General features: G+C 48.6%; 1 protein-coding gene across 1 annotated transcript; it reads left to right on the forward strand.

Annotated features, from left to right (window-relative positions):
- Positions 1–1,768: 1,768 nt before the first annotated feature.
- Positions 1,769–12,267, forward strand: LOC144610702 (dynein light chain Tctex-type 5-like). Its single transcript, XM_078429597.1, has 5 exons — positions 1,769–1,918; positions 6,170–6,311; positions 9,706–9,819; positions 9,912–9,974; positions 11,795–12,267. Exons 2-5 carry the CDS (start codon positions 6,195–6,197, stop codon positions 12,140–12,142), a joined length of 642 nt encoding a protein of 213 aa, XP_078285723.1. The 5' UTR covers positions 1,769–1,918; positions 6,170–6,194; the 3' UTR covers positions 12,143–12,267.
- Positions 12,268–27,388: the final 15,121 nt, after the last annotated feature.

The raw sequence follows: 27,388 nt of genomic DNA on the forward strand, positions 1-27,388 counted from the left end.
AACAGCAGGGTGCTGGAGGAGCAGCTTCACTGGAATTGGAGCACTTTGGTCATGGGAGGAGATTGGACAGGCTGGAAGAGTAAATGTACCCAGGACACTCAAGGACTGAGGGTAAAGAGTGTTTTATTGTCACGTATTGTCTGGGGCTGTAGAGAGCATCCTGTCCGGCAACATTACAGTCTGGTTTGGGAACAGCTCTGCCCAGGACAGGATGGCCCTGCAGAGAATAGTGCGTTCAGCAGAACGCACCATGGGAACTACACTCATCCCCCTGCAGGACCTATACATCAGGAGGTGCAGATCCAGAGCAAGCAAGATCATGAGGGACCCCTGCCACCCCAGTAACGGACTGTTCCAGATGCTACGATCAGGCAAACGCCTCCGCTGTCACGCTGTGAAAACAGAGAGGATGAGACGGAGTTTCTTCCCACAGGCCATCAGGACTGGCAACTTTTATAACCCCAGAGACTAAATTTTTGTCGACACTAATAGTAACTTATTAACTTTATTTATATGCTGTAACTGTAATTATTTTTTGTGCACAACCCGCAGGCATTGCCACTTTCATTTCACTGCACATCGTGTATGTGTATGTGACAAATAAATTTGACTTGACTTGACTTGACGTGTCCCAAAACGGAACAATGAAATTCTTACTTGCAACAGCAAGACAGATATGCAAACATAGTACAGTACTATCTTAGACACAAAATGCTGGAGTAACTCAGCGGGTCAGGCAGCATCTCTGGAGAGAAGGAATGGGTGACGTTTCGGGTCGAGACCCTTCTTCAGACTGAAGAAAGGTCTTGACCCGAAACGTCACCCATTCCTTCTCTCCCAAGATGCTGTCTGACCCACTGAGTTACTCCAGCATTTTGTGAATAAATCGAGTGTTTGACATGGTTGGTTTGGGCTGAGATGACGTCCTTTACCCCACACCAAGTGTGCAAGAGGTCACTCCAGACACCTTCCACAATGGCGCAATTAATCTCGGGAGAACATTTAAATCTATCATGTTTACTCAGTCTGGATGTTTAATTTCTGAGCACTTACGCTGAAGCCTTCAGTCACTGACAGCTGTGATCAATGATCCATGTCATTCCAGAACCAGGGGCCACACACAGTCTAAGAATAAAGGGGGAGGCCATTTAAAACTGAGATGGAAAAAAACGTTTTCCACCCAGAGAGTTGTGAATTTGTGGAATTCTCTGCCACAGAGGGCAGTGGAGGCCAATTCACTGGATGGATTTAAGAGAGAGTTAGATAAAGCTCTAGGGGATAGCGGAATCAGGGGATATGGGGAGAAGGCAGGCACGGGGTATTGATTGGGGGTGATCAGCCATGATCACAATGAATGGCGGTGCTGGCTCGAAGGCCCAAATGGCCTCCTCCTGCACCTGTTTTCTATGTTTCTATGTTTCTAAGGTTGAGTTATAGGATGGTTGCTCTCACTCTGAATTGTTCAACATTTATCTACTCGATAACTCAAATGATTTTGCTTTCACACTAGGATAAATATTTACTTCTAGCTGAGGCCTGACTGCTTGACAGATGCCAGTGAGGTCTTTGCTCCCATCCAACCCAGACGCTGACGAATTGCTTTCCAAGTATCACGGTTGTTAACAACACTCAAGGTAAACATTTGTCTTTCAGATCTGGCTGTTGTGTCTTTGTGTGCTTCATCGACCCTCCCACTTCACCTCCTCCCTTTCTAACCCAACCTTCATCCAACTGCAACCCATATCCTACTGCCCATTCCAGCCTGGGATCCAACCTAATGTAAAGTTGCTGGCTGGTGGAGCAAATAAATCCTCAGAGGCTGGAAGGTGTGACGTGGGGGTCTGAGCTGTGCTTATAGAGCAGAAGGGTCTGTGGTCGACAAGATCCAGGAGGACTTTAACCTGGTCTGGAACAGCAGGTAAGAACTATGAAGTAGGGGAGTTTCAATTAAATCATTTCTTGGGATACCAGTGGCCATGCCGGTGGTATAAACATTGACCACACTGTTGCCTTGGCATTCTTGTCCCCCTCCCCCTCCTTTCCTCCCCCTCCTTTCCCCCCCTCCCCCTCCTTTCCTCCCCTCCCCCTCCTTTCCTCCCCCTCCCCCTCCTTTCCTCCCCCTCCCCCTCCTTTCCTCCCCCTCTTTTCCTCCCCCTCCTTTCCTCCCCCTCCTTTCCTCCCCCTCCCCTCCTTTCCTCCCCCTCCCCCTCCTTTCCTCCCCCTCCCCCTCCTTTCCTCCCCCTCCCCTCCCTTCCCAATCCCCTCCTCCTCTCTCATCTCATACCCTGCCCCTCCTCTCTCCACATCCCCTGCCCCTCCTCTCCCAACCCAAGCCCCTCTCTTCTCGTCCTCCCTCCTCCTCTCCCCCTCTCCCCCTCTCCTCATCCCCCTTCTCCTGTCTGCTTGTGTGTACGCTCCCAGACCACCTGCTCTCACTACCCAATGAACACAGAACAGTACAGCACCGCAACAGGCCTTTCAGCCCACAATGTCCGTGGTCTACTCCTCAAACCACTGCCTTCTCTGTGGTGCCTTTCCTTCGTGTGCTGTTGACACAAGTTCTAGGCTCCAGCGGACCTGGGTCAATGAAGGAGCAACGCTTGTTTAAGCGGTGGCACGGTGGCGCAGCGGTTGAGTTGCTGCCTCACAGCCCCAGCGACCCGAGTTCAATCCTGGCTTCGGGTGCTGTCAGTACGGACTTTGTACGTTCTCCCCATGACCTGCGTGGGTTTCCTCCGAGAACTTCGGTTTCCTCCCACACTCCAAAGAAGTACAGGTTTGTAGCTAAATTGGCTTGGTCTAAGAGTAAAAATTGGCCCTGGAGATGGATAGTGTTAGTGTGTGGGGATGGTGCGGACTAGGTGGGTTGAAGGGCCTGTTTCCGCGCTGTATCTCTAAATTAAACTAACCTTAACACTGCAGAGATTGAGGGTCCAGTTCTGGACAATAGACAATAGACAATAGGTGCAGGAGGAGGTCATTCGGCCCTTCGAGCCAGCACTGCCATTCAATGTGATCATGGCTGATCATTCTCAATCAGTACCCGTTCCTGCCTTCTCCCCATACCCCCTGACTCCGCTATCCTTAAGAGCTCTATCTAGCTCTCTCTTGAATGCATTCAGAGAATTGGCCTCCACTGCCTTCTGAGGCAGAGAATTACACAGATTCACAACTCTCTGACTTGTCTGCATAACTCGTTATCGCCAAGCCCACAGGCTACAATAGACCATTGTGGGCTCCACCTTTCCTTGATCATCGTTACTTTTTGCATATCTCTCTATATCACCGTCTATATCTCTCATTGCCCTTTCTCCTGACTATCAGTCTGAAGAAGGGTCTTGACCCGAAACGTCACCCATTCCTTCTCTCCCGAGATGCTGCCTGTCCCGCTGAGTTACTCCAGCATTATGTGTCTCTCTTCAGTTTAAACCAGCATCTGCAGTTCCTTCCCACACACTGGAAAGGACCTCTGGAATCTCGGGAACACCTACTTCACTGTCAGTGCAATGATGTCAGTGCGGTGACCAGAGCTGTACACAATATCCAAACTGTGGTCTGATGAGTGTAGGCCATTCTATCACAAGCTGGACTTGTACTCTCTACCTTGTCTTGTAAAGGAAATAATTCTCTCTGTCTTTTAAACCATCCTGTGGACCTCTTCTGTTGCCTTTAGAGTCATAGTCACACAGCGTGGAAACAGGCCCTTCGGCCCAACCTACCCACATCGGCCAACATGTCCCAGCTACACTTGTCCCACCTGCTTGCATTTGGCCCATGTCCCTCCAAACCTGTCCTATCCATGTACCTGTCCAAATGTTTCTTAAACGTTGGGATAGTCCCAGCCTCAACTACCCCAGTTGGCAGCTCGTTCCATACATCAACCACTCTTTAAGAACATGGGGATTTATGGTTCAATTACCCTTTTAGTTTAGGTTTATTATTGTCAGATGTAAGAGGTAGAGTGAAATGCCTTTGTTCACATAATTTATCTAATTAAATCAGATAATACAGGAAGTGAATGCAGTCAAGCCAAACACAAGTACAAAAGGTAGAGCAAAGAGAAAGTTATCAGAGTGCAGAATATAGTTCTCAGTGTTATAGTACAGCTAGAAATAGTGATAGATTTTGGGGTGGCACAGTTGGTAGAGTTGCTGCCCCACATCGCCAGAGACCTGGTTCCATCCTGACCTCGGGTCTGAAGAAGGGTCTCGACCCGAAACGTCACCCATTCCTTCTTCCCTGAGATGCTGCCCGTCCCGCTGAGTTACTCCAGCATTTTGTGATACCTCTGACGTTGGGTGCTGTCTGTGTGGAGTTTGCATGTTCCCTCGGTGACCAAGTAGGTTTCCTCCGGGCGCTCCGGTTTCCTCCCACATCCCAAGGACGTGAGGGAATGTAGGTTAATCAGCCCCTCTGTGCATTGCCCTGGTGTGCAGGGAGTGGATGAGAAAGTGGGATAACTAGTGTGGAACTAGTGTGAATGGGTGATGGATGGTGAGGGAAGGAAACCATGGACAAAACTGACACAAACCCAGGGGTAAATTTGAAGCCTGCCATTGGAAAACAAGGAAGGGATTATTTTCATTTAAAGTTTGATTTCACTGGAGCTAACACGGGTCAGTGAGCACAGGGACCGTTTGTCTTGGTGAGAGTTTGGTGACGTGGAGCAGAAAGTGAGTGTTGCAATCATGGCCCACTGGTCATCAGGCAATTTAGTTTAGTTTAGTTTAGAGATACAGCGCGGAAACAGCCCCTTCGGCCCACCTGGTCCGCGCCGCCCAGCGATCCCCGCACACTAACACTATCCTACACCCACTGGGGACAACTTTTACATTTACCAAGCCTATTAACCTACAGTAAAGTCCAATTGAAGAGACTTTTATTTTCAAATGTGTTCAGTTCAGATTAGTTTATGGTCACGTGTACTGAAGCTTTTTTGTTGCGTGCTAACCAGTCAGTGGAAAGACAATACATGATTATAATCGATCCATTTGCAGTATGTTGATACATGATAAGGGAATAACGTTTAGTGCAAGGTAAAGCCAGTAAAGTCCGATCAAAGATAGTCCGAGGGTCACCAATGAGGTGGATGGTAGGATGGTAATGTGAAGGTATCTGAATGGTGACCTGGTAGAGGTATACATAGACAATAGGTGCAGGGATAGGCCATTCGGCCCTTCGAGCCAGTACCGCCATTCAATATGGTCATGGCTGATCATCCACAATCAGTACCCCGTTCCTGATTTCTCCCCATACCCCTTGATTCCGTTAGCCCTAAGAGCTAAATCTATATCACAATATACAAGGTTATGAGGGGCATAAATGGGGTAGATAATCCCAGGGTGGAGTGGTTGATAACTGGGGAACATCAGTTGAAGAAAGGAATCTGAAGGGCAACCTTTTCACACAGAGGGTGGTGTATGTGAGAGTAATGAGGTGTACAGTTACAATGTTTAAAGGGTATTTGGTCAGGTACCTGGATGGGAGAGGTTAGAAGGGTGCGGGCCAAACGCAGGCAAGTGGGATAAGCATAGAAAGGCAACTTGGTCAGCTTGGATATGTTGTTTCGAAGGACCTGTTTCCATGAATCTAAAGTAAATTAAATCAATGAACTTTCTAACTTTAGCTCCGATCCACAGACCAACAAAGGCCAGCAGGCAGGAGGTACAAGGCCAGGGTTGTCCTGTGATGAAGATACTGAATCATAAGGTCATAAGTGATAGGAGCAGAATTAGGCCATTCGGCCCATCAAGTCCACTCCACCATTCAATCATGGCGGAGGTTTCTTCGCTGTAGGGAGAGGAGGAGCAGGGACTATCACAATGTTTAAGAAACATGTAGACAAATACATGGATAGGGTTAGAAGGATATGGGCCAAATGCAGGCAGGTCCATAAGTGATAGGAGCAGAATGAGGCCATTCAGCCCATCGAGTCTACTCTGCCATTCAATCATAGCTGATCTATCTCTCCCTCCTAACCCCATTCTCCTGTCTTCTCCCCATAATCCCTGACAACCGTACTAATCAATAATCTATCTATCTCCACCGTAAAAATACCCACTGACTTGGCCTGACACCCGATGGGTGAGTGGGGATGGGGCATGTTGGCCGGTGTGGGCAAGTTGGGCTTGTTTCCACGTGGTGTGACTCTAGGCCTCTCTATGAGCAGGTCCCTGTGCTGAGTGGATCACAGTATGGACAGCAGGAAGCAGAGTCTGGTCACTGTCAGGGTCACGGAGAAGAGAGGGCACGTGTCCACCAAAGCAAGAACCAACGGCAAAGCAGCACCGGAGGGGAAGCACGGGACACAGGTACAACACGGGCACAATGTGGGTACAACACGGGCACAACACGGGCATAACACAGGCACAACACGGGTACAACACGGGTACAATGTGGCTACATTGCGGGTACAATGCGGGCATAACACAGGTACAACACGGGCATAACACGGGCACAACACAGGTACAACGTGGGCACAACATGGGTATAACACGGGTACAACATGGGCATAACACGGGTACAACACGGGTACAACATGGGTACAACACGGGTACAACATGGGCATAACACGGGCATAACACGGGTACAATGTGGGTACAACACAGGCACATCGTGGGCATAACACGGGTACAACACGGGTACAACACGGGCACAACACGGGTACAACACGGGCACAACATGGGCATAACACGGGCATAACACGGGTACAATGTGGGTACAACACGGGTACAACACGGGTACAACGTGGGCATAACATGGGTACAACACGGGCACAACACGGGTATAACACGGGCATAACACGGGCACAACACGGGTACAACGTGGGCACAATGTGGGTACAACACGGGCACATCGCGGGCATAACATGGGCACAACACGAGCACAACACGGGCACAACGTGGGTACAATGCAGCCACAACGCGGGCACAACATGGGCATAACATGGGCACAACGCAGGTGCAATGTGGGTACAACATGGGCACAACATGGCCAGGAGGCACATTTATGATGGTCCTCTCTGGCAATTCATGGTCCTCTCCTTCCCCGGCACCACACTGGTGTCAGGGGTTACGGGGAGGAGGCAGGAGAATGGGGTTGAGAGGGAGAGATGGATCAGATGTGATTGAATGGCGGAGTGGACTTGATGGGCCGAATGGCCAAATTCTGCTCCTGTCACTAATGAACGCATGAACTGCATGCCAAATCTCTGGCTCATTGTACAAAGACCGATGCAGTTCCAATCCTTCCCTTCGTAACAACTACGGGTAGAAGGCAGGATAATGATAAGGCAGCCATGATCGATTAGCAGAGCAGACTCGATGGGCTGAATGGCCTAGTTCTGCACCCATGTCTTATGGTCTCATTATCTTATGATACGGTCCCTCAGACAGGTGACTTGTAAAACCTTACTTTAGTTCATTTTATTCTACTCAATACCACTACTGCCTCCTTCTTTGTTGAATCTTTGTTGCAGGCGGCAGAGTTGCTGCGTTACAGCGGATGCAGCGCCAGAGACCCGGGTTCCATCCCGACTACGGGCGCTGTCTGTACGGAGTTTGTACGTTCTCCCCTGACCTGCGTGGGTTTTCTCCAAGATCTTCGGTTTCCTCCCACACTCCAAAGACGTACAGGTTTGTAGGTTAATTGGCTTGGTATAAGGGTAAATTGTCCCTAGTGGGTGTAGGGTGGTGTTAGTATGCGGGGATCGCTGGTCGGTGCGGACTCGGTGGGCCGAAGGGCCTGTTCTGTGCTGTATTTCTAAACTACACTAAACTGAATTTTGACAGGAGCTTCTTCACAGAGGAAGACAGAGGCAAAGTCCTCTGATCCTCAGCCTTGCTCTGGTCTCCTCAACAGTAGGTCAAGTTGGCCTTTGGCACGGCCACCCCTTGACTGCCTATTTCCTATTTATCGTGCAGGAGTTTTGGAATTTGTTTAATCTTGAGAACCATTCCACCCTCCCAGTCTCTCCCTGCCCTTCTTAACCCTCTGCTGAGACCACTGTTTTAGAGTTTGTTCCTCCACCATAATATGAAGCAGAAATCCTGCCACACTCTGCTCTCTCGATCCTGAGTTATTCAGGGATAGACAATAGACAATAGGTGCAGGAGGACGCCATTCAGCCCTTCAAGCCAGCACCGCCATTCAATGTGATCATGGCTGATCATTCTCAATCAGTACCCCGTTCCTGCCTTCTCCCCATACCCCCTGACTCCGCTATCCTTAAGAGCTCTATCTAGCTCTCTCTTGAATGTATTCCGAGAATTGGTCTCCACTGCCTTCTGAGGCAGAGAATTCCACAGATTCACAACTCTCTGACTGAAAAAGTTTTTCCTCATCTCTGTTCTAAATGGCCTACCCCTTATTCTTAAACTGTGGCCCCTGGTTCTGGACTCCCCCAACATTGGGAACATGTTTCCTGCCTCTAACGTGTCCAACCCCTTAATAATCTTATACGTTTCGATAAGATCCCCTCTCATCCTTCTAAATTCCAGTGCATACAAACCTAGTCACTTCAGTCTTTCAACATATGACAGTCCCGACATGCCGGGAATTAACCTAGTAAACCTACGCTGCACGCCCTCAATAGCAAGAATATCCTTCCGCAAATTTGGAGACCAAAACTGCACACAGTACTCCAGGTGCGGTCTCACTAGGGCCCTGGTCAACTGCAGAAGGACCTCTTTGCTCCTATACTCAACTCCTCTTGTTATGAAGGCCAACATTCCCAGAGTGGATCTCTAACTTGGATACACTCTACTCCAATCCAGCGTTCCTTTGACATTCTCCTACCATTTATGGTCCCATATTATATACAGACACCAAGTGCTGGGGTAACTCAGCGAGCCACTTGGCATCTTAAGTCGGGACCCTTCTTCAAGAAGGATCTTCTTTGATGACGAAGGGTCCTGGCCTGAAACATCACCCATCCATTTTCTCCAGATAGACACAAAATCCTGGAGTAACTCAATGAGATAGGCAGCATCTGTGCAGAGAAGGAGATGGTGACGTTTCGGGTCAAAACCCTTCTTCAGACAGACAGAAGACAAGAAGGGTCTCGACCCGAAACGTCGCCCATTCCTTCTCTCCACAGATGATGCCTGACCCACTGAGTTCCTCCAGCAGTTTGTGTTTGACGACAGATTCCAGCATCTGCATCTAAAGTCTCGTGACTTTACGGAACCTCCCTTGGAAAAGGAAGGCCTCCACTTGGAATGGAGTCTCATGAGAAACCCATGGTTATCAAGGATGAGAGGAGATCTTATCGAAACGTATAAGATTATTAAGGGGTTGGACATGTTAGAGGCAGGAAACATGTTTCCAATGTTGGGGGAGTCCAGAACCAGGGGCCACAGTTTAAGAATAAGGGGTAGGCCATTTAGAACTGAGATGAGGAAAAACTTTTTCAGTCAGAGAGTTGTGAATCTGTGGAATTCTCTGCCTCAGAAGGCAGTGGGGGCCAATTCTCTGAATGCATTCAAGAGAGAGCTAGATAGAGCTCTTAAGGATAACGGAGTCAGGGGGTATGGGGAGAAGGCAGGAACGGGGTACTGATTGAGAATGATCAGCCATGATCACATTGAATGGCGGTGCTGGCTCGAAGGGCCGAATGGCCTCCTCCTGCACCTATTGTCTATTGACGAGGGCATATTTGTTCTTTAAATGTTGGCCCCCCTTTAGTTCCCTCTTTTTTAATTGCAGCCTGGGGCGATGAAAGGAAGAGGTTCGATGGGGAATATTGTAAGTGAATCACATCCTCCCTCTTTCACCATCAGCGGACTTCTCGTGGCCCGGAGACTGACGAAGAATTTGAAGGCAAGTAAAAGTCCAGTTCCATCAGTGAAGAATTAGAGTCTTAAAATGAGGAAATAAATAACCAATCCTGTTTTTTTTTTTTACATTGGAAGGAGAGAACAGCTTTGAAGATAGCTGCAAAGAAACCAGCCGTCACCAAAATCATCAATGAACAGGTTTGTAATATTGGCAGAACAACTTGGAAGGACAGAAGGTTCCTCCTGCCCCTAACTCTTGTAGAGTCGTACAGCTCAGAAACAGCCCCTTCGGTCCACCAAGTCCAAGCTGATAGATGCACCCATCTATACTAATCCCAATTTAGGTCCTTTGCCAGCAATACGTTGGCTTCAGATCAGATAATACCAGGCAGGCAGGCAGGCAGGCAGGCAGGCAGGCAGGCAGAGTGAGTCTGTCTGTCTGTCTGTCTGTCTGTCTGTCTGTCTGTCTGTCTGTCTGTCTGTCTGTCTGTCTGTCTGTCTGTCTGTCTGTCTGTCTGTCTGTCTGTCTGTCTGTCTGTCTGTCTGTCTGTCTGTCTGTCTGTCTGTCTGTCTGTCTGTCTGTCTGTCTGTCTGTCTGTCTGTCTGTCTGTCTGTCTGTCTGTCTGTCTGTCTGTCTGTCTGTCTGTCTGTCTGTCTGTCTGTCTGTCTGTCTGTCTGTCTGTCTGTCTGTCTGTCTGTCTGTCTGTCTGTCTGTCTGTCTGTCTGTCTGTCTGTCTGTCTGTCTGTCTGTCTGTCTGTCTGTCTGTCTGTCTGTCTGTCTGTCTGTCTGTCTGTCTGTCTGTCTGTCTGTCTGTCTGTCTGTCTGTCTGTCTGTCTGTCTGTCTGTCTGTCTGTCTGTCTGTCTGTCTGTCTGTCTGTCTGTCTGTCTGTCTGTCTGTCTGTCTGTCTGTCTGTCTGTCTGTCTGTCTGTCTGTCTGTCTGTCTGTCTGTCTGTCTGTCTGTCTGTCTGTCTGTCTGTCTGTCTGTCTGTCTGTCTGTCTGTCTGTCTGTCTGTCTCTCTGTCTGTCTGTCTCTCTGTCTCTCTGTCTCTCTGTCTCTCTGTCTCTCTGTCTCTCTGTCTCTCTCTCTCTTTCTTCTTCTTCTTAAGCCCTTGGCTCCTCTAGGGAGCATAGGCCATTGACAAATGTCCTCCAACTCACTCGGTTGTTGGCGGTTCTTTCGAGATCTCCCCAGTTGAGCCCACTCCCGGACATTTCTGCCTGGACACCTCTTCTCCAGCTGTTCCTGGTGCCACCTCTTTTCCTTTTTCTTTGGGGGTTCCATTTCAGGGCTTGCCGGGTGATGTTTGTGGAAGGTTTTCTGAGGGTGTGTCCAATCCAACTCCATTTTCCCTTTCCAATTTGTAAGTCAATGGGATCCTCGCTTGTTCTTTTCCACAGGTCCACATTGCTTACTTTTGTCTCTCCTCCAGATGTTTAGTATTCTCCTGAGGCAGGTGTTAATGAATGTTTGCAGCCTGTTTGTTGTGTGTTTTGTTGTTTTCCATGTCTCTGATCCATACAGCATCACCTGCTTCACATTTGAATTAAAGATACGAGGCAGCATCACTGGAGAGAAGGAATGGGTGGCGTTTCGGGTCAAGACCCCTCTTCAGACTGATGTCAGGGGATGGGGCGGGACAAAGATAGGATGTAGTGGGAGACAGGAAGACAGGTGGGTGAACTGGGAAGGGGAGGGGATAGAGAGGGAAAGTAGGGACAATCTGAAGTTAGAGAAGTCAATGTTCATACAGCTGGGGTGTAAACTACCCAAGTGAAATATGAGATGCTGTTCCTCCAATTTGCGCTGGGCCTCACTCTGACAATGGAGGAGGCCCAGGACAGAAATTCCTTGATATCCAAGTCAATAAGATTCCATTGCTTGATCTTGGAAGGAATATCCTTGGGGAGAGAGGGAATAAAAAAGGGCTTCCTGTTGCAAACAAGTTCTTTATGATCAGGGAATGGTAAGGACAGAGTGGAGATTTACCGCCATAGTGCTGCCTTTTCCAATTCTAGGTGCCACTGTTCTCCTCAAGGCCCCCTCAGAGGTTCTGCTCCTTCGCGGTGCAGCGGTACCTGGAGGACCTGTTGCCGGGTGAACTCAGCGGGGTGTCCTACGCCCCAGGTCTCGCCGGCGAGCTCGCCAAGGAGATGAGCGAGAAGATCAAGGAGTTTGCCAAGACGGCGATGCCACCCCGCTACAAGCTGGTGTGCGTCGTGACCGTGGGGCAGCAGGGCCAGGAGGATGCCCTGCTCACTAGCCGCGCACTCTGGGACCCACACGCTGACACCTTCGTGTCGCACAGTTACGAGAACAGCACCATGTTCTGTGTGGCCAGTATCTTCGCCCTGTACTGTGAGTGAACAGTGGGGCAGTGGCACTGGGGCGGGTTAGATAGTCCAGGCTTGTTGTCCTCATTAAACACTGATCTAACCATTGGCGATTTATTCACAAAATGCTGGAGTAACTCAGCAGGTCGGGCAGCATCTCAGGAGAGAAGGAATGGGTGACGTTTCGGGTCGAGACCCTTCTTCAGACTGAGATGCTGCCTGACCTGCTGAGTTACTCCAGCATTTTGTGAGTAAATCGATTTACATAGAAACGTAGAAACATAGAAAATAGGTGCAGGAGTAGGCCATTCGGCCCTTCGAGCCTGCACCGCCATTCAATATGATCATGGCTGATCATCCAGCTCAGTAACCTGTACCTGCCTTCTCTCCATACCCCCTGATCCCTTTAGCCACAAGGGCCACATCTAACTCCCTCTTAAATATAGCCAATGAACTGGCCTCAACTACCAGTATCCTACCAGATTTGTACCAGCATCTGCAGTTATTTTCTTATCTAACCATTGGCGGTTAGGAGCAAACAGAGAGAAACTACTTCTCTTTGTCCAGAATGAGCACATTTTGTTTTTAAAGCGATATAGCGTGGAAACAAGCCCTTTGGCCCACAGAGTCCACGCCGCCCAGCGATCCCCACACATTAACACTGTCGCGCACACACACGTACAGAAACCAATTAACCTACAAACCTGCACGTCTTTGGAGTGTGGACGGAAACCGGAGCACCCGGAGAAAACCCACACAGTCACTGGGAGAACGTACAAACTCCGTGCAGACAGCACCCGTAGTCAGGATCGAACCCGGGTCCCTAACGCTGTGAGGCAGCAACTCTACCGCTGTGCCACCCCAGTTTCAGGATGGGTTTCAAGTTTGTTTTTAATTTGGTTTGAAGATGAGCCTCGGAACTCAAACCTCTGGTGGTCTACTACCCTGTCCAGGTACATACTGTAAGAAGTTTGCAGGTTTCAATTAGATCACTTCTCGGTGTTCTGAGCTGCAGAGTGGAAGTGTAATGTCATCCTCATTGGGAGGGGTTGCTGAATCATTGTGAATGAGTGTCCATCACTGTGTTTGTGCTGAACACCAGAGTCACCCCGGCTCCATCTTCTCAGTGCCGTAAAAACGTCACAGACATCCTGGTTCCATCTACTAAGAGGTTGAGAGACTCGACATGTAAATTGTCTCAGTCTGCTGTCTTATAAATAAACCTTTTCCTTTCTGGGTGTGTATTGTCTGTGCCTCTTTACATTCTGAACACATTACCAAATGGTAATGAGGATGTTTGTTGATAGACATTAGTGGGAGAGTCTAGGACTAGAGGGCACAGCCTCAGTGGAATTCTCTGCCTCAGAAGGCAGTGGAGGCCAATTCTCTGAATGCATTCAAGAGAGAGCTAGATAGAGCTCTTAAGGATAGCGGAGTCAGGGGGTATGGGGAGAAGGCAGGAACGAGGTACTGATTGAGAATGATCAGCCATGATCACATTGAATGGCGGTGCGTACAGGCTCGAAGGGCCGAATTGTCTATTGTCTATTGAATTTCTTTAGTCAGAGGGTGGTGAATCTGTAGAATTTGTTGCCACAGAAGGCTGTGGAGGCCAAGTCAATGGATATTTTTACAGCAGAGAGAGATAGATTCTTGATCAGTCCGGGTGTCAGGGGTTACGGGGAGAAGGCAGGAGAATGGAGTTGTGAGGGGAAGGTAGATCAGCCATGATTGAATGACGGAATCGACTTGATGGGATGAATAGCCTTATTCTGCTCCTATCACTTATCAATACAATACAATACAATACAATACAATATATCTTTATTGTCATTGTACCCAGGGGTACAACGAGATTGGGAATGCGCCTCCCATACGATGCACTAATTTAGGTAATTTAGACAGCAGCAACCCAACGAAACGAACAGTTATAACAGTTTTGGACAGGGTAAAGTGCAAGTTGATCTATGCGTTGTGGCCATCCGGCTCAGCAGGACCGGTTCATAGCAGCTATGGCCCTGGGGATGAAGCTGTTCCTGAGTCTGGAGGTGCGGGCATAGAAGGCCTTGTATCGTCTGCCCGATGGAAGGAGTTCGAACAGACTGTTGCAGGGGTGTGAAGAGTCTTTGTGGATGCTGGTGGCTTTTCTGAGGCATCGTGTGTTGTAGATGCCCTCCAAGTCTGGTAGCTGTGTTCCGATGGCCCTCTGAGCTCTATGGACTACCCGCTGTAGAGCTTTCCTTTCTGCCTCCGTGCAGCTGAGGTACCACACAGGGATTCCATGCGTTAGGATGCTCTCTATGGTGCAGCGGTAGAAGGTCGTCAGCAGCTGTTGGGGTAGACCAGACTTTTTCAGTGTTCTTAAGTAGAACAGTCTTTGTTCGTTTTAGATGTGTGATACTCCAAGGTGATATTTCCCATGGGTTTACCGATGACTACTTGCTTGTCTAGAGCCCCTGTGTGCATTGAGGATGTGTAGTTCAGCAAGGCTCGGTGGCAAAGACTGTGTCAACCTTTCACTGGGCTATGCATGCACCAAGTGTAACCATAAGTTCATATGTTATAGGACAGAATGAGGCCATTCAGTCCATCAAGCCTGCTCCACAATTCAATCATGGCTGATCTATCTCTCCCTCTTAACTCCATTCTCCTGCCTTCTCCCCACAACACCTGACACCCGTACTGATCAAGAATCTATCTATCTCTGCCTTAAAATATCCATTGACGGCCTCCACAGCCGTCTGTGGAAACGTATCCCACATCAAATTCCTCCTCATCTCCTTTCTAGAAGTTCGTCCTTTAATTCTGAGGCTGTGCCCTCTGGTCCTAGACTCTCCCACTAGTGGAAACATTCTCTCCACATTCACTCTATCCAAGCCTTTCACCATTCAGTAAGTTTCAATGAGGTCCCCTCTCATCCTTCCAAACTCCAGCGAGTACAGGCCCAGTGCCAACAAACGCTCATCATATGTTAACTCCCTCATTCCTGAGATTATTCACATTAACCTCCTCTGGACCATCTCCATCGCCAGCACATCCACCCTCAGATATGGGGCCCAAAACTGAATATTGAATAGGAATGAGACCACATGGCTACATCAACCTGATACTGGAGTCTTTGTCTGTATGACTGACCTAGAGAATCACTCAACACGTACAGGTAATTCTGTTATTATCAAAACACAAACTGCTGGAGGAACTCAGCACGTCAGGCAACATCTGTGGAGGATATGGACAGTTGATATTTTGGATTGGAACCCTTCTTCAGACTCAAGAATGCAGATGTGAAGAAGGGTCCCAACCCGAAACATCACCTGTCCATTCTCTCCACAGATGCTGCCTGACCCACTGAGATGCTCCAGCACTTTGTGTTTTGCTCAAGATTCCAGCACTTGCAATTCCTTGCGTCTGCATAGTTGTGACCTGTTTCCATAGGACACAGAATGCTGGAGTAACTCAGCGGGATAGGTAACATCTCTGGAGAGCAGGAATGGGTGACGTTTCAGGTCGAGACTCACTTGGATTGGAAGTATGAGCTGGGAGAACGTTATTTGTGTTACGCAGGCTGGAATATCTACAGCATGAGTTTGATCGGGTGCCAGACTTCTGGTAATTAGACAACATCCGTCGCTGAAGATCACAGGTGGCCAATTCCACAGCGAGAAACCACTTAAGAGAGTTACTGGAAATTATCACGCAGAAAGATCTGTCTCAGGAAAAATAAAGTCTTGGCAAAAACTCCTGTTTCCATGAAAACTTCTCTCAATAATCAGATACCATTGTCTCTTCTAAACGCAGGCTGCCAGCTTCACTGTGGGAGGCCACTTAAGATAGTTACCTTGGAAATTGACAAACGATTGCCACTATTAAAATTTGTGCATCATACCCTAATTAACAATCTAACATACAGCCTTTAGTGTTTTTAGCTTGCAATCACGAAATAAACTTGTAGCTATTAAAAACATCTTTATTAATGAAAATCCTGTGGGCAAAATAACTTGGTTATTGCAAGGCTGAAGCTTTGCAAGCCTCTACCCCCCACCCCATCAACATAATTGCCTTTTTAAAAGGATTCTTCGATAACACGAGATTCCTTAGTAACACAACTATCATGATGGTGTATGACAGCACTGTACATCAAAAGTGCGGATGTGCTCCTTAAAGCAACCAATACCTTTGGCATTGAGGGAGAAGGTGATGTTTTGAGAACAAATTGAGTGTTTTATTGTCATATGTCCCAGACATAGAATGAAGTTCTTACTTGCAGTAGCACAACAGAACATGTCAACATAGTACTCTGTAAACAATATGAAAGCTGAGAAAAAATATATATCAGGTAGACACAAAATGGTGGTGTAACTCAGCAGGTCAGGCAGCATCTCTGGTGAGAAGGAATGGGTGACGTTTCGGGTCGAGACCCTTCTTCAGACTCAAAAAGACAAAACCAGAATTAAGAGATGTGATATGTAAGTTCCACCACAACGTTTAAAATACATTTGGACAGGTACATTGATAGGATAGGATAGATGGATGTGGGCCAAACATGGGCAGGTGGGACCAGTATAGATGGGGCACCTTGGTCGTCGTGGGCAAGTTGGGCCGAGGGGCCTGTTTCTGTGCTGTGTGACTCCGTGACTCTAAGTGAGAAAAGGCAATACTCCTGGAGGACTGGTCTGGAATGAACGACACATTCCGTCTCTCTCTGTGATGTCTTGTTTAAAGACATACAGATTGGAATTACACAATATTGAAAATTTTAACTGAAATTGGAAAATTTAATGTTCATAAGACCTTAAGACATAGGAGCAACTCATCGAGTCTGCTCCGCCATTTGATCATGGCTGATCTATTTTTCCCTTTCTACCCCATTCTCCTGCCTTATCCCCGTAGGGCTGTAAGCTACCCCCCCCCCCACCCACACACACACACACACAATCCGTCTGAAGAAGAATCTCAACCCAAAATGTTGCCCATCCATGTTCTCCACAGATGCTGCCTGACCCGCTGAGTTACTCCAGCACTCTGTGAAACGTCACCTATCCATGTTCTCCACAGATGCTGCCTGACCCGCTGAGTTACTCCAGCACTCTGTGAAACGTCACCTATCCATGTTCTCCACAGATGCTGCCTGACCCGCTGAGTTACTCCAGCACTCTGTGAAACGTCACCCATTCCTTCTCTCCCGAGATGCTGCCTGAGCCTCTGAGTTACTCCAGCACTCTGTGAAACGTCACCTATCCATGTACTCCACAGATGCTGCCTGACCAGCTGAGTTACTCCAGCAAGTCAAGTTTATTTGTCACATACACATACACGATGTGCAGTGAAATGAAAGTGGCAATGCCTGCAGATTGTGCAAAAACTACAAAACAGAATAGATTTTTTTTTGCAAAAGACACAACACAAAAAAAAAATTAATACAGTAAATTAGTCCCTGGTGATATAAGAGTTAACAGTCCTGATGGCCTGTGGGAAGAAACTCTGTCTCATCCTCTCCGTTTTCACAGCGTGACAGCGGAGGCGTTTGCCTGACCGTAGCACCTGGAACAGTCCGTTGCTGGGGTGGTAGGGGTCCCTCATGATCTTGCTGGCTCTGGATCTGCACCTCCTGATGTATAGGTCCTGCAGGGGGACGAGTGTAGTTCCTATAGTGCGTTCAGCCGAACGCACTACTCTCCGCAGAGCCTTCCTGTCCTGGGCAGAGCTGTTCCCAAACCAGACTGTAATGTTGCCGGACAGGATGCTCTCTACAGCCCCAGAGTAGAAGCACTGAAGGATCCTCAGAGACACTCTGAATTTCCTCAGCTGTCTAAGGTGGTAAAGGCGCTGCTTTGCCTAACCCACCAGTGCGGCAATGTGTGTTGTCCCTGTCAGATCCTCTGCGATGCGGACTCCCAGGTATTTAAAGCTGCTCACCCTATCCACAATAGACGCATCTATCTCCAGTGGCGTGTACGTCCTCGGATGTTGAGCCCTTCTAAAGTCCACAATCAGCTCCTTTGTTTTAGTGACATTCAAGAGGAGGCTATTGTCCTGACACCAGAGTGCCAGATCAGCCACCTCCTCCCGGTAGGGTAGGCCTTCTCATCGTTGTTGGAGATCCGGCCCACCACCACAGTGTCGTCAGCAAACTTGATGATGGAGTTTGAGCTGAACCTGGCCCCACAGTCATGTGTGTACAGGGAGTACAGTAGGGGGCTAAGGACGCAACCCTGGGGGGATCCTATGTTCAGGGTGAGGGAGCTAGATGTGTGTTCCCCCATCCTGACCACTTGGGGCCTGGCAGTGAGAAAGTCCAGGACGCAGGCACACAGAGGGGTGCTAAGCCCCAGTTCCAGCAGCTTCTCAACCAGTCTGCTGGGGACTATTGTGTTGAAAGCTGAACTAATGTCAATGAACAGCATCTTCACATAGCCCCCCTGGCTGTCCAGATGAGAGAGAGCGGTGTGTAGAACCTGGGAGACCGCATCATCCGTGGACCTGTTCGGACGGTATGCGAACTGTAGTGGGTCCATGTTGTGAGGAAGGAGGGCGCAGATGTGCTTCTTGATTAGTCTCTCGAAGCATTTCATGACAACCGAGGTGAGGGTCATTCAAACAAGCTGGAGAGGCATTCTTTGGCACTGTGCCTTTTTCAGTAGAAATGGAGGATTATTTTAATTGACAGTTTAGATTTTAGATTTAGAGATACAGCGCGGAAACAGGCCCTTCGGCCCACTGAGTCCGTGCCGCCCAGCGATCCCCGCACACTAACACTATCCTACACACACTAGGGACAATTTTTACATTTTACTCAGCCAATTAACCTACATACCTGTATGTCTTTAGAGTGTGGGAGGAAACCGAAGATCTCGGAGAAAACCCACGCAGGTCACGGGGAGAACGTACAAACTCCGTACAGACGGCGCCCGTAGTCAGGATCGAACCTAAGTCTCCGGCGCTGCATTCGCTGTAAGGCAGCAACTCTACCGCTGCGCCACCGTGCCAACGAGGCTATCAGCTTGGGACATGAAGCAAGAATAATAATTATTAGCCTACTGTCTCATTTAAGAGTTTGTTCTTGCCTTGTCGTGGTGGCTGTAACTATTTAATATCACTGACTGTATTCTGATGAAGAAAATTCCACATTTCCACTTCCCTACTGAGAGCCTCCTGGTTTCCTTACTAAACCACATTTGAATTTCAACAGTGTGCCTTCTCAACCTCGATTCTCTCATTAGGGAAATAGTCCCACCTTCACAAATCCTTGCAGCATTCCAAACATCTGCACTGCTATTGTTGCCCATCGGATTTAACTTGCTGCTTGCTTCCTTGACTGCAGAGGGCACCCTGAGTCCTCTGGGCAGCTCATCGCAATGAAAACCACTAAAGGTGGTGCAGCGGGTAGAACTGCTGCCTCACAGCACCAGAGACCCAGGTTCCAGCCTGACTACGGGTGCTGTCTGTACGGAGTTCGTACGTTCTTCCTGTGATGGACTCATTTTTTAGAACTGAGATGAGGAAAAACTTTTTCAGTCAGAGAGTTGTGAATCTGTGGAATTCTCTGCCTCAGAAGGCAGTGGAGGCCAATTGTCTGAATGCATTCAAGAGAGAGCTGGATAGAGCTCTTAAGGATAGCGGAGTCAGGGGGTATGGGGAGAAGGCAGGAACGGGGTACTGATTGAGAATGATCAGCCATGATCACATTGAATGGCGGTGCTGGCTCGAAGGGCCGAATGGCCTCCTCCTGCACCTATTGTCTATTGATCACGTGGGTTGTCTCCGGGTGCTCCGGTTTCCTCCCAAGGAGGTGCAAGGTTTGTAGGTTAATTCCCTTCTGTAAAACTGTCCCTAGTGCGAGTGGGATAGAACGTTGGTCGGCGTGGACTCAGTGGGCAGAAGGGACTTTCCACGCTGCATCTCTAAACTAAACTAAACTAAGATGTAAAGGTATGCAGCGTAGGTTTACTAGGTCAATTCCCGGAATGGCGGGACTGTCATATGTTGAAAGACTGGAGTGACTAGGTTTGTATACACTGGAATTTAGAAGGATGAGAGGAGATCTTATCGAAACGTATACAATTATTAAGGGGTTGGACACGTTAGGGGCAGGAAACATGTTCCCAATGTTGGGGGAGTCCTGAATTAGGGGCCACAGTTTAAGAATAAGGGGTAGGCCATTTAGAACAGAGATGAGGAAAAACTTTTTTAGTCAGAGAGTTGTGAATCTGTGGAATTCTCTGCCTCAGAGGGCAGTGGAGGCCAATTCTCTGAATACATTCAAGAGAGAGCTAGATAGAGCTCTTAAGGATAGCGGAGTCAGGGGGTATGGGGAGAAGGCAGGAACGGGGTACTGATTGAGAATGATCAGCCATGATCACATTGAATGGCGGTGCTGGCTCGAAGGGCCGAATGGCCTTCTCCTGCACCTATTTTCTATTGTCTATTGTCTATTGTGTGAGACAAGGATAGTAAAGGTAAGAATTGTGAAGTCAGATGAAGGAATATCGGTGGCGTGGGAGAGGGAAGGGATTGGTGACGTTTTGGGTCAGAACCCTTCTTCAGATTCATGTTTTCCAATGGTGCTGCCTGACCCGCTGAGTTACTCCAGCACATTGTGTATTTTTTTTGTTGTAAACCAGCTTTTTGCAATTCCTTGTTTCTCTGTGCGCAGGTGGGACGTGCAAACTCCACACAGACAGCACCCGAGGGTGAGGATTGAACCCGGTTCTCTGGCGCTGTGAGGCAGTGGCTCTCCCAGCTGTGCCACCTTATGTGAACGGCAGCACAAATGTGAATGGGGCCTCTTTGTTGCTCATCGATAGACCCTCCACCATTCCAATCAACTCCCTCAGCGTCACCCTCTGTTGCTGAAATCTCTCTCTGTCTCTGTCTCAATAGACAATAGGTGCAGGAGGCCATTCGGCCCTTCGAGCCAGCACCGCCATTCAATGTGATCATGGCTGATCATTCTCAATCAGTACCCCGCTCCTGCCTTCTCCCCATACCCCCTGACTCCGCTGTCCTTAAGATCTCTATCTAGCTCTCTCTTGAATGCATTCAGAGAATTGGCCTCCACTGCCTTCTGAGGCACAGAATTCCACAGATTCACAACTCTCTGACTGAAAAAGTTTTTCCTCATCTCAGTTCTAAATGGCTTACCCCTTATTCTTAAACTGTTGCCCCTTGTTCTGGACTCCCCCAACATTGGGAACATGTTTCCTGCCTCTAACGTGTCCAACCCCTTAATAATCTTATATGTTTCGATAAGATCTCCTCTCATTCTTGCTCAACACTCTCCTTCCTCCTCTCTGCTTGGGAACTGGGAGAAATGCCAAGTATCCCCTCAGCCTGTGCGTTTATCCCAGTCTAGGAAGGTCATAACACTTAGCTCTGTCTTTGAGTATCCATACGATGCAGAAATCATTCAGCGTCACCTTACTTATGCCATTACCGGCGTTGGTGCCATTACAAAGGTTGTGGTGGGTGGACCAACTTGAATCGTTATATCTAGTAATCCAGCACGCATACTGCTGTTCAGCGTGTGCTCGCAAGATGTGGACCTGGTGATAGAACATGGAATGGTACGGCTCAGGAACAGGCCCTTCGGCCCACATTGTCCATGCCCAAAAAGATGCGAAGTTAAACTAATCCTCTCTGCTTGCGTGAGATCCATATCCTTCTTTGCCCTGCACTTCCAAGAGTCTATCTAAATGTCTCATCAATGACACTATCGTAACTGTGTCCATCACCACCCCTAGTGGAATCAAGGGATATGGGGAGAAGGCAGGCATGGGTTATTGATTGTGGATGATCAGCCATGATCACAAGAATGGTGGTGCTGGCTCGAAGGGCCGAATGGCCACCTCCTGCACCTATTTTCTATGTTTCTAACTGCATGTTCCAGGCACCCACCACACTTTGTGCAAAAAAAACTTGCCCCACAGATCTTCGTAAAGATTTCCTCCTCTCACCTTAAAACCATAATTCTAGTCTTTGACATTTCCACCCTGGGAGAAAGGTCTACCCTATCTAAGCCTCTTATCATTTTATATACTTCTATCTGGTATTCCTTCACCCTCTGATGCTCCAAGTTTGTCCAAACTCTCTTTGTAGCGAATCCAGGCAGCATTCTAGCGCAGAGGAAGAGTGGCAGCGTCATAGCACCAGAGACCAGGTGGTCTACACGGACTCGGTGGGCCGAAGGGCCTTTTTCATCAGTGTATAACTAAACTAAACTTCCTGGGGGGGATGAGACTTGCATTTGAGAGGTGTTGTCAGAGTAGCAGGTCGGGGTTGCCAACTTCCTCACTCCCAAATACGGGACAAGGTGACGTCACCGCCCCGCGCCCCACGTGACCACATGCTCCCGCTCCACCGCCAGCGGCCACGTGCAACCTCCATTAGGCGGCATCGGGGTCTCCAGACCTGCACTGTCCGGACCTACACTGCCCGGACCTACACTGTCCGGACCTACACTGTCCGGACCTACACTGTCCGGACCTACACTGTCCGGACCTACACTGCCCGGGCCTACACTGTCCGGACCTACACTGTCCGGACCTACACTGTCCGGACCTAAAGTGTCGGGGCCTACACTGTCCGGACCTACACTGTCCGGACCTACACTGTCCGGACCTACACTGTCCGGACCTACACTGTCCGGACCTACACTGTCCGGACCTACACTGCCCGGGCCTACACTGTCCGGACCTACACTGTCCGGACCTACACTGTCCGGACCTAAAGTGTCGGGGCCTACACTGTCCGGACCTACACTGTCCGGACCTACACTGTCCGGACCTACACTGTCTGGACCTACACTGTCCGGACCTACAGTGTCCGCAAGTAAGACACAGATTTTAACCAGCATCTGCGTTGTTTTTCCTACTACACTGTCCAGACCTACAGTGTCCGGGTCTACAGCGTCCAGGCCTACAGTGTCCAGGCCTACAGTGTCCAGGCCTACAGTTTCCGGGCCTACAGTGTCCAGGCCTACAGTGTCCAGGCCTACAGTGTCCAGGCCTACAGTGTCCAGGCCTACAGTGTCCAGGCCTACAGTGTCCGGGCCTACAGTGTCCCGGCCTACAGTGTCCGGGCCTACAGTGTCCGGGCCTACAGTGTCCGGGCCTACAGTGTCCCGGCCTACAGTGTCCGGGCCTACAGCGCCTCCCCGGGCCTAATATGGGGCAAGGGCGGTCCCATACGGGACAAATCAATTTAGCCCAAAATATGGGATGTCCCGGCTAATACGGGACAATTGGCAACACGAGTAGCAGGGCACGTAACTGCAGTTCGTTTTGTAGATAGTGTACACAGCACCCACCACGCACTGATGGTCATGGAAGTGAATGTTATGGGCGGTGGGTGAGGTACCAAGAAAATGGGCGGCTTTGTCCCGGATAATGTTGGAATTCTTGAGAGTTGTTGGAGCTGTGCTTCATTGCAACATGACAGTTATCCATCACACTACCGATATGCGATGCTTAGTGTAGTCTTTTGTCATGTGTACCGTGGTTCAGTGAAAGGCCTCGGACGCCAACAGGATTAACAAGCTCATCAGGAAGGCTGGCTCTGTCCTGGGGGCAGAGTTGGATTCATAGGAGGTGGTCTTGGAGGGGAGGATGCTCCTCAAACTGCAGAGCATCCTGGACAATCCAGCTCACCCCCTCCATGACACACGGGTCAATCTGAGGAATTTTTTTTTAGATTTAGAGATACAGCGCGGAAACAGGCCCTTCGGCCCATCGAGTCCGCGCCGCCCAGCGATCCCCGCACACTAACACTATCCTACACACACTAGGAACAATTTTTACATTTGCCCAGTCAATTAACCTACATACCTGTACGTCTTTGGAGTGTGGGAGGAAACCGAAGATCTCGGAGAAAACCCACGTTGGTCACGGGGAGAACGTACAAACTCCGTACAGATGGCGCCCGTAGTCAGGATCGAACCTGAGTCTCCGGCGCTGCATTCGCTGTAAGGCAGCAACTCTACCGCTGCGCCACCGTGCCGCCCACCTTCAGCAACAGACTGTTCCCACCAAGATGCAGCACAGAACGCCACAGGAGATCCTTCTTCCCCGTGGCTATCAAACTGTACAACTCCTCCCCCTTCTGTTGTGGGGTAGATTGAAACTTACTCCCCTCCCCCCCCCCACTCCCCAATCTTTACACATCCCCAATCCTTTCCACTCGTCACTTTAATTTCATATTTCATGTATCTTGTGTTTTATGACTGTTGGCAGATCAATTTCCCTCCTGGGATAAATAAAATTCTATCAATAGACAATAGACAATAGGTGCAGGAGGAGGCCATTTGGTCCTTCGAGCCAGCACCACCATTCAATGTGATCATGGCTGATCATTCTCAATCAGTACCCCGTTCCTGTCTTCTCCCCATGCCCCCTGACTCCGCTATCCTTAAGAGCTCTATCTAGCTCTCTCTTGAATGCATTCAGAGAATTGGCCTCCACTGCCTTCTGAGGCAGTGAATTCCACAGATTTACAACTCTCTGACTGAAAAGGTTTTTCCTCATCTCTGTTCTAAATGGCCTACCCCTTATTCTTAAACTGTGGCCCGTGGTTCTGGACTCCCCCAACATTGGGAACATGTTTCCTGCCTCTAACGTGTCCAACCCCTTAATAATCTTATGTTTCGATAAGATCCCCTTTCATCCTTCTAAATTCCACTGTATACAAGCCTAGTCGCTCCAGTTTTTCAACATATGACAGTCCCGCCATTCCGGGAATTAACCTAGTAAACCTGCGCTGCACGCCCTCAATAGCAAGACTATCCTTCCTCAAATTTGGAGACCAAAACTGCACACAGTACTCCAGGTGCGGTCTCACTAGGGCCCTGTACAACTGCAGAAGGACCTCTTTGCTCCTATACTCAACTCCTCTTGGTATGAAGGCCAACATTCCATTGGCTTTCTTCACTGCCTGCTGTACCTGCATGCTTCCTTTCAGTGACTGATGCACTAGGACACCCAGATCTCGTTGTACGTCCCCTTTTCTTGACTTGACACCATTCAGATAATAATCTGCCTTCCTATTCTAACCACCAAAGTGGATAACCTCTTATTTTATCGTATCGTATAGCTTTTGTTGCGTGCTAACCAGTCAGCGAAAACATGCCTTGGAGATGGTGTGAGTCAGGAGAGGAACGAGCTCGGGTTAAACATGAACTTTATAATAATCATAATACTTTAAATTACATATAGGAATTGGTGAAAGGATGAGAGGAAAGATGAGGAAAGATTATTTCTCACCCGGAGAATAGAGGGGGTCAGGTTAAGAGTGTTAAATTGTCATATGTACCTACAACAGAAGAGTGCTGCAGCTTTGCAGGCCCATAAACACAATGATACGTAAGTAAATACAGGATAATCAATAATATAATACATTATTAATGTCATATTATGTAATCATTATAGTGGACAACATTAGTCCGTAGTGCAACCAAAGGAGCAGAACGTACAAATATCAGAGTTATTGAGGAAGGGTCTCGACCCAAAAGGTCACCCATTCCTTCTCTCCAGAGATGCTGCCTGTCCCGCTGAGTTACTCCAGCTTTTTGTGTCTGTCCACATTTATTGAGGTTAGTGTTGGGCAGTGTTTAAGAGCCTAGTGGTCGCTGGGAAGAAGCAGCTCCTAGACCTGATTCTTGATTATCGGGGGTTATGGTCGACATTGCAGTGCTAATATTTTAGGTGCCGGAGCGGCAGCTGTTAAATTCCCCGCTCGTTAAAATTCCCCGCTGTTTATTTCGGCTTTTTAGAAAATAGGTGCAGGAGTAGGCCATTCGGCCCTTCGAGCCTGCACCGCCATTCAATGTGATCATGGCTGATCATCCAACTCAGTATTCCGTACCTGCCTTCTCTCCATACCCCCTGATCCCTTTAGCCACAAGGGCCACATCTAACTCCCTCTTTAATATAGCCAGTGAACTGGCCTCAACTACCTTCTGTGGCAGAGAATTCCACAGATTCACCACTCTCTGTGTGAAAAATAACTTTCTCATCTCGGTCCTAAAAGACTTCCCCCTTATCCTTAAACTGTGACCCCTTGTTCTGAACTTCCCCAACATCGGGAACAATCTTCCTGCATCTAGCCTGTCCAACCCCTTAAGAATTTTGTAAGTTTCTATAAGATCCCCCCTCAATCTTCTAAATCCCAACGAGTACAAGCCGAGTCTATCCAGTCTTTCTTCATATGAAAGTCCTGCCATCCCAGGAATCAATCTGGTGAACCTTCTCTGCACTCCCTCTATGGCAAGAATGTCTTTCTTCAGATTAGGAGACCAAAACTGTACGCAATACTCCAGGTGTGGTCTCACCAATGCCCTGTACAACTGCAGCAGAACCTCCCTGCTCCTATACTCAAATCCCCTCGCTATGAATGCCAACATACCATTCGCTTTCTTCACTGCCTGCTGCACCTGCATGCCTACTTTCAATGACTGGTGTACCACGACACTCAGGTCCCGTTGCATCTCCCCTTCTCCTAATCGGCCACCATTCAGATAATAGTCTGCTTTCCTGTTCTTGCCACCAAAGTGGATAACCTCACATTTTGTTTTACAGAGGTGGCGGAGTGGTGCTCTGGTGAGCTCTGCGCCTCTGTTTATGGGGAGAAGGCAGGAGAATGGAGTTGAGAGGGAGAATCCTCTATCGTGAAAAAAATATCTGTGAGTCTTCACTTTATCCATGCTCCTTGTGATCATGTGCATCTAAACAACGTCACCCCTCAGCCTCCTGCACCACAGATAGAGTGGATGTGGAGAGGATGTTTCCACTAGTGGGAGAGTCTAGGACCAGAGGGCACAGCCTCAAAATTAAAGGACGTTCCTTTAAGGAGATCAGATGAATTCCATGCTTTAAGAGGAGGAATTTCTGTACTAAGAGGGTGGTGAATCTGTGGAATTCATTGCCACAGACGGCTGTGGAGCAAAGATACTAGAGGAGCAAGATGGACCACTCTGTTGAAATCGCCTACACTGAAGTGTAGCACGCAAAGGAGCGGAACGTCCGCCATTTTAGTAAGCAAAACCCACGTTCGCTCTGCCTCTCGCAGTGTAATCAGTGTTGTGGGGGAACAGTATGTGTGATGATACCATTAAAATGCAGAATATATCTCATCTATCAACGCATATTTTGTTGTTATTTTTATTTTGAAATGTTTTCCCCGGTTAATTTCTCAGAATTTATTATTTCTTACTGTTTCTGCCCATTCCCCTCCCACCCTTCCTCCCCAGCCTCCTCTTTTGTTCAGTTTCCCTTGTATTGCTCAAACACA

The sequence above is a fragment of the Rhinoraja longicauda genome, chromosome 37 (assembly GCF_053455715.1).
Source record: "Rhinoraja longicauda isolate Sanriku21f chromosome 37, sRhiLon1.1, whole genome shotgun sequence".
Lineage (NCBI taxonomy): Eukaryota > Metazoa > Chordata > Chondrichthyes > Rajiformes > Arhynchobatidae > Rhinoraja > Rhinoraja longicauda.

Coding starts and splice junctions, on each gene's coding strand:
- LOC144610702 (XM_078429597.1), top strand. CDS start 6,195: ATGGACAGCAGGAAGCAGAGTCTGGTCACTGTCAGGGTCACGGAGAAG. Junction 6,312..9,705: donor AGGGGAAGCACGGGACACAG/GTACAACACGGG, acceptor TTTTAATTGCAG/CCTGGGGCGATGAAAGGAAG. Junction 9,975..11,794: donor CCAAAATCATCAATGAACAG/GTTTGTAATATT, acceptor TTCCAATTCTAG/GTGCCACTGTTCTCCTCAAG.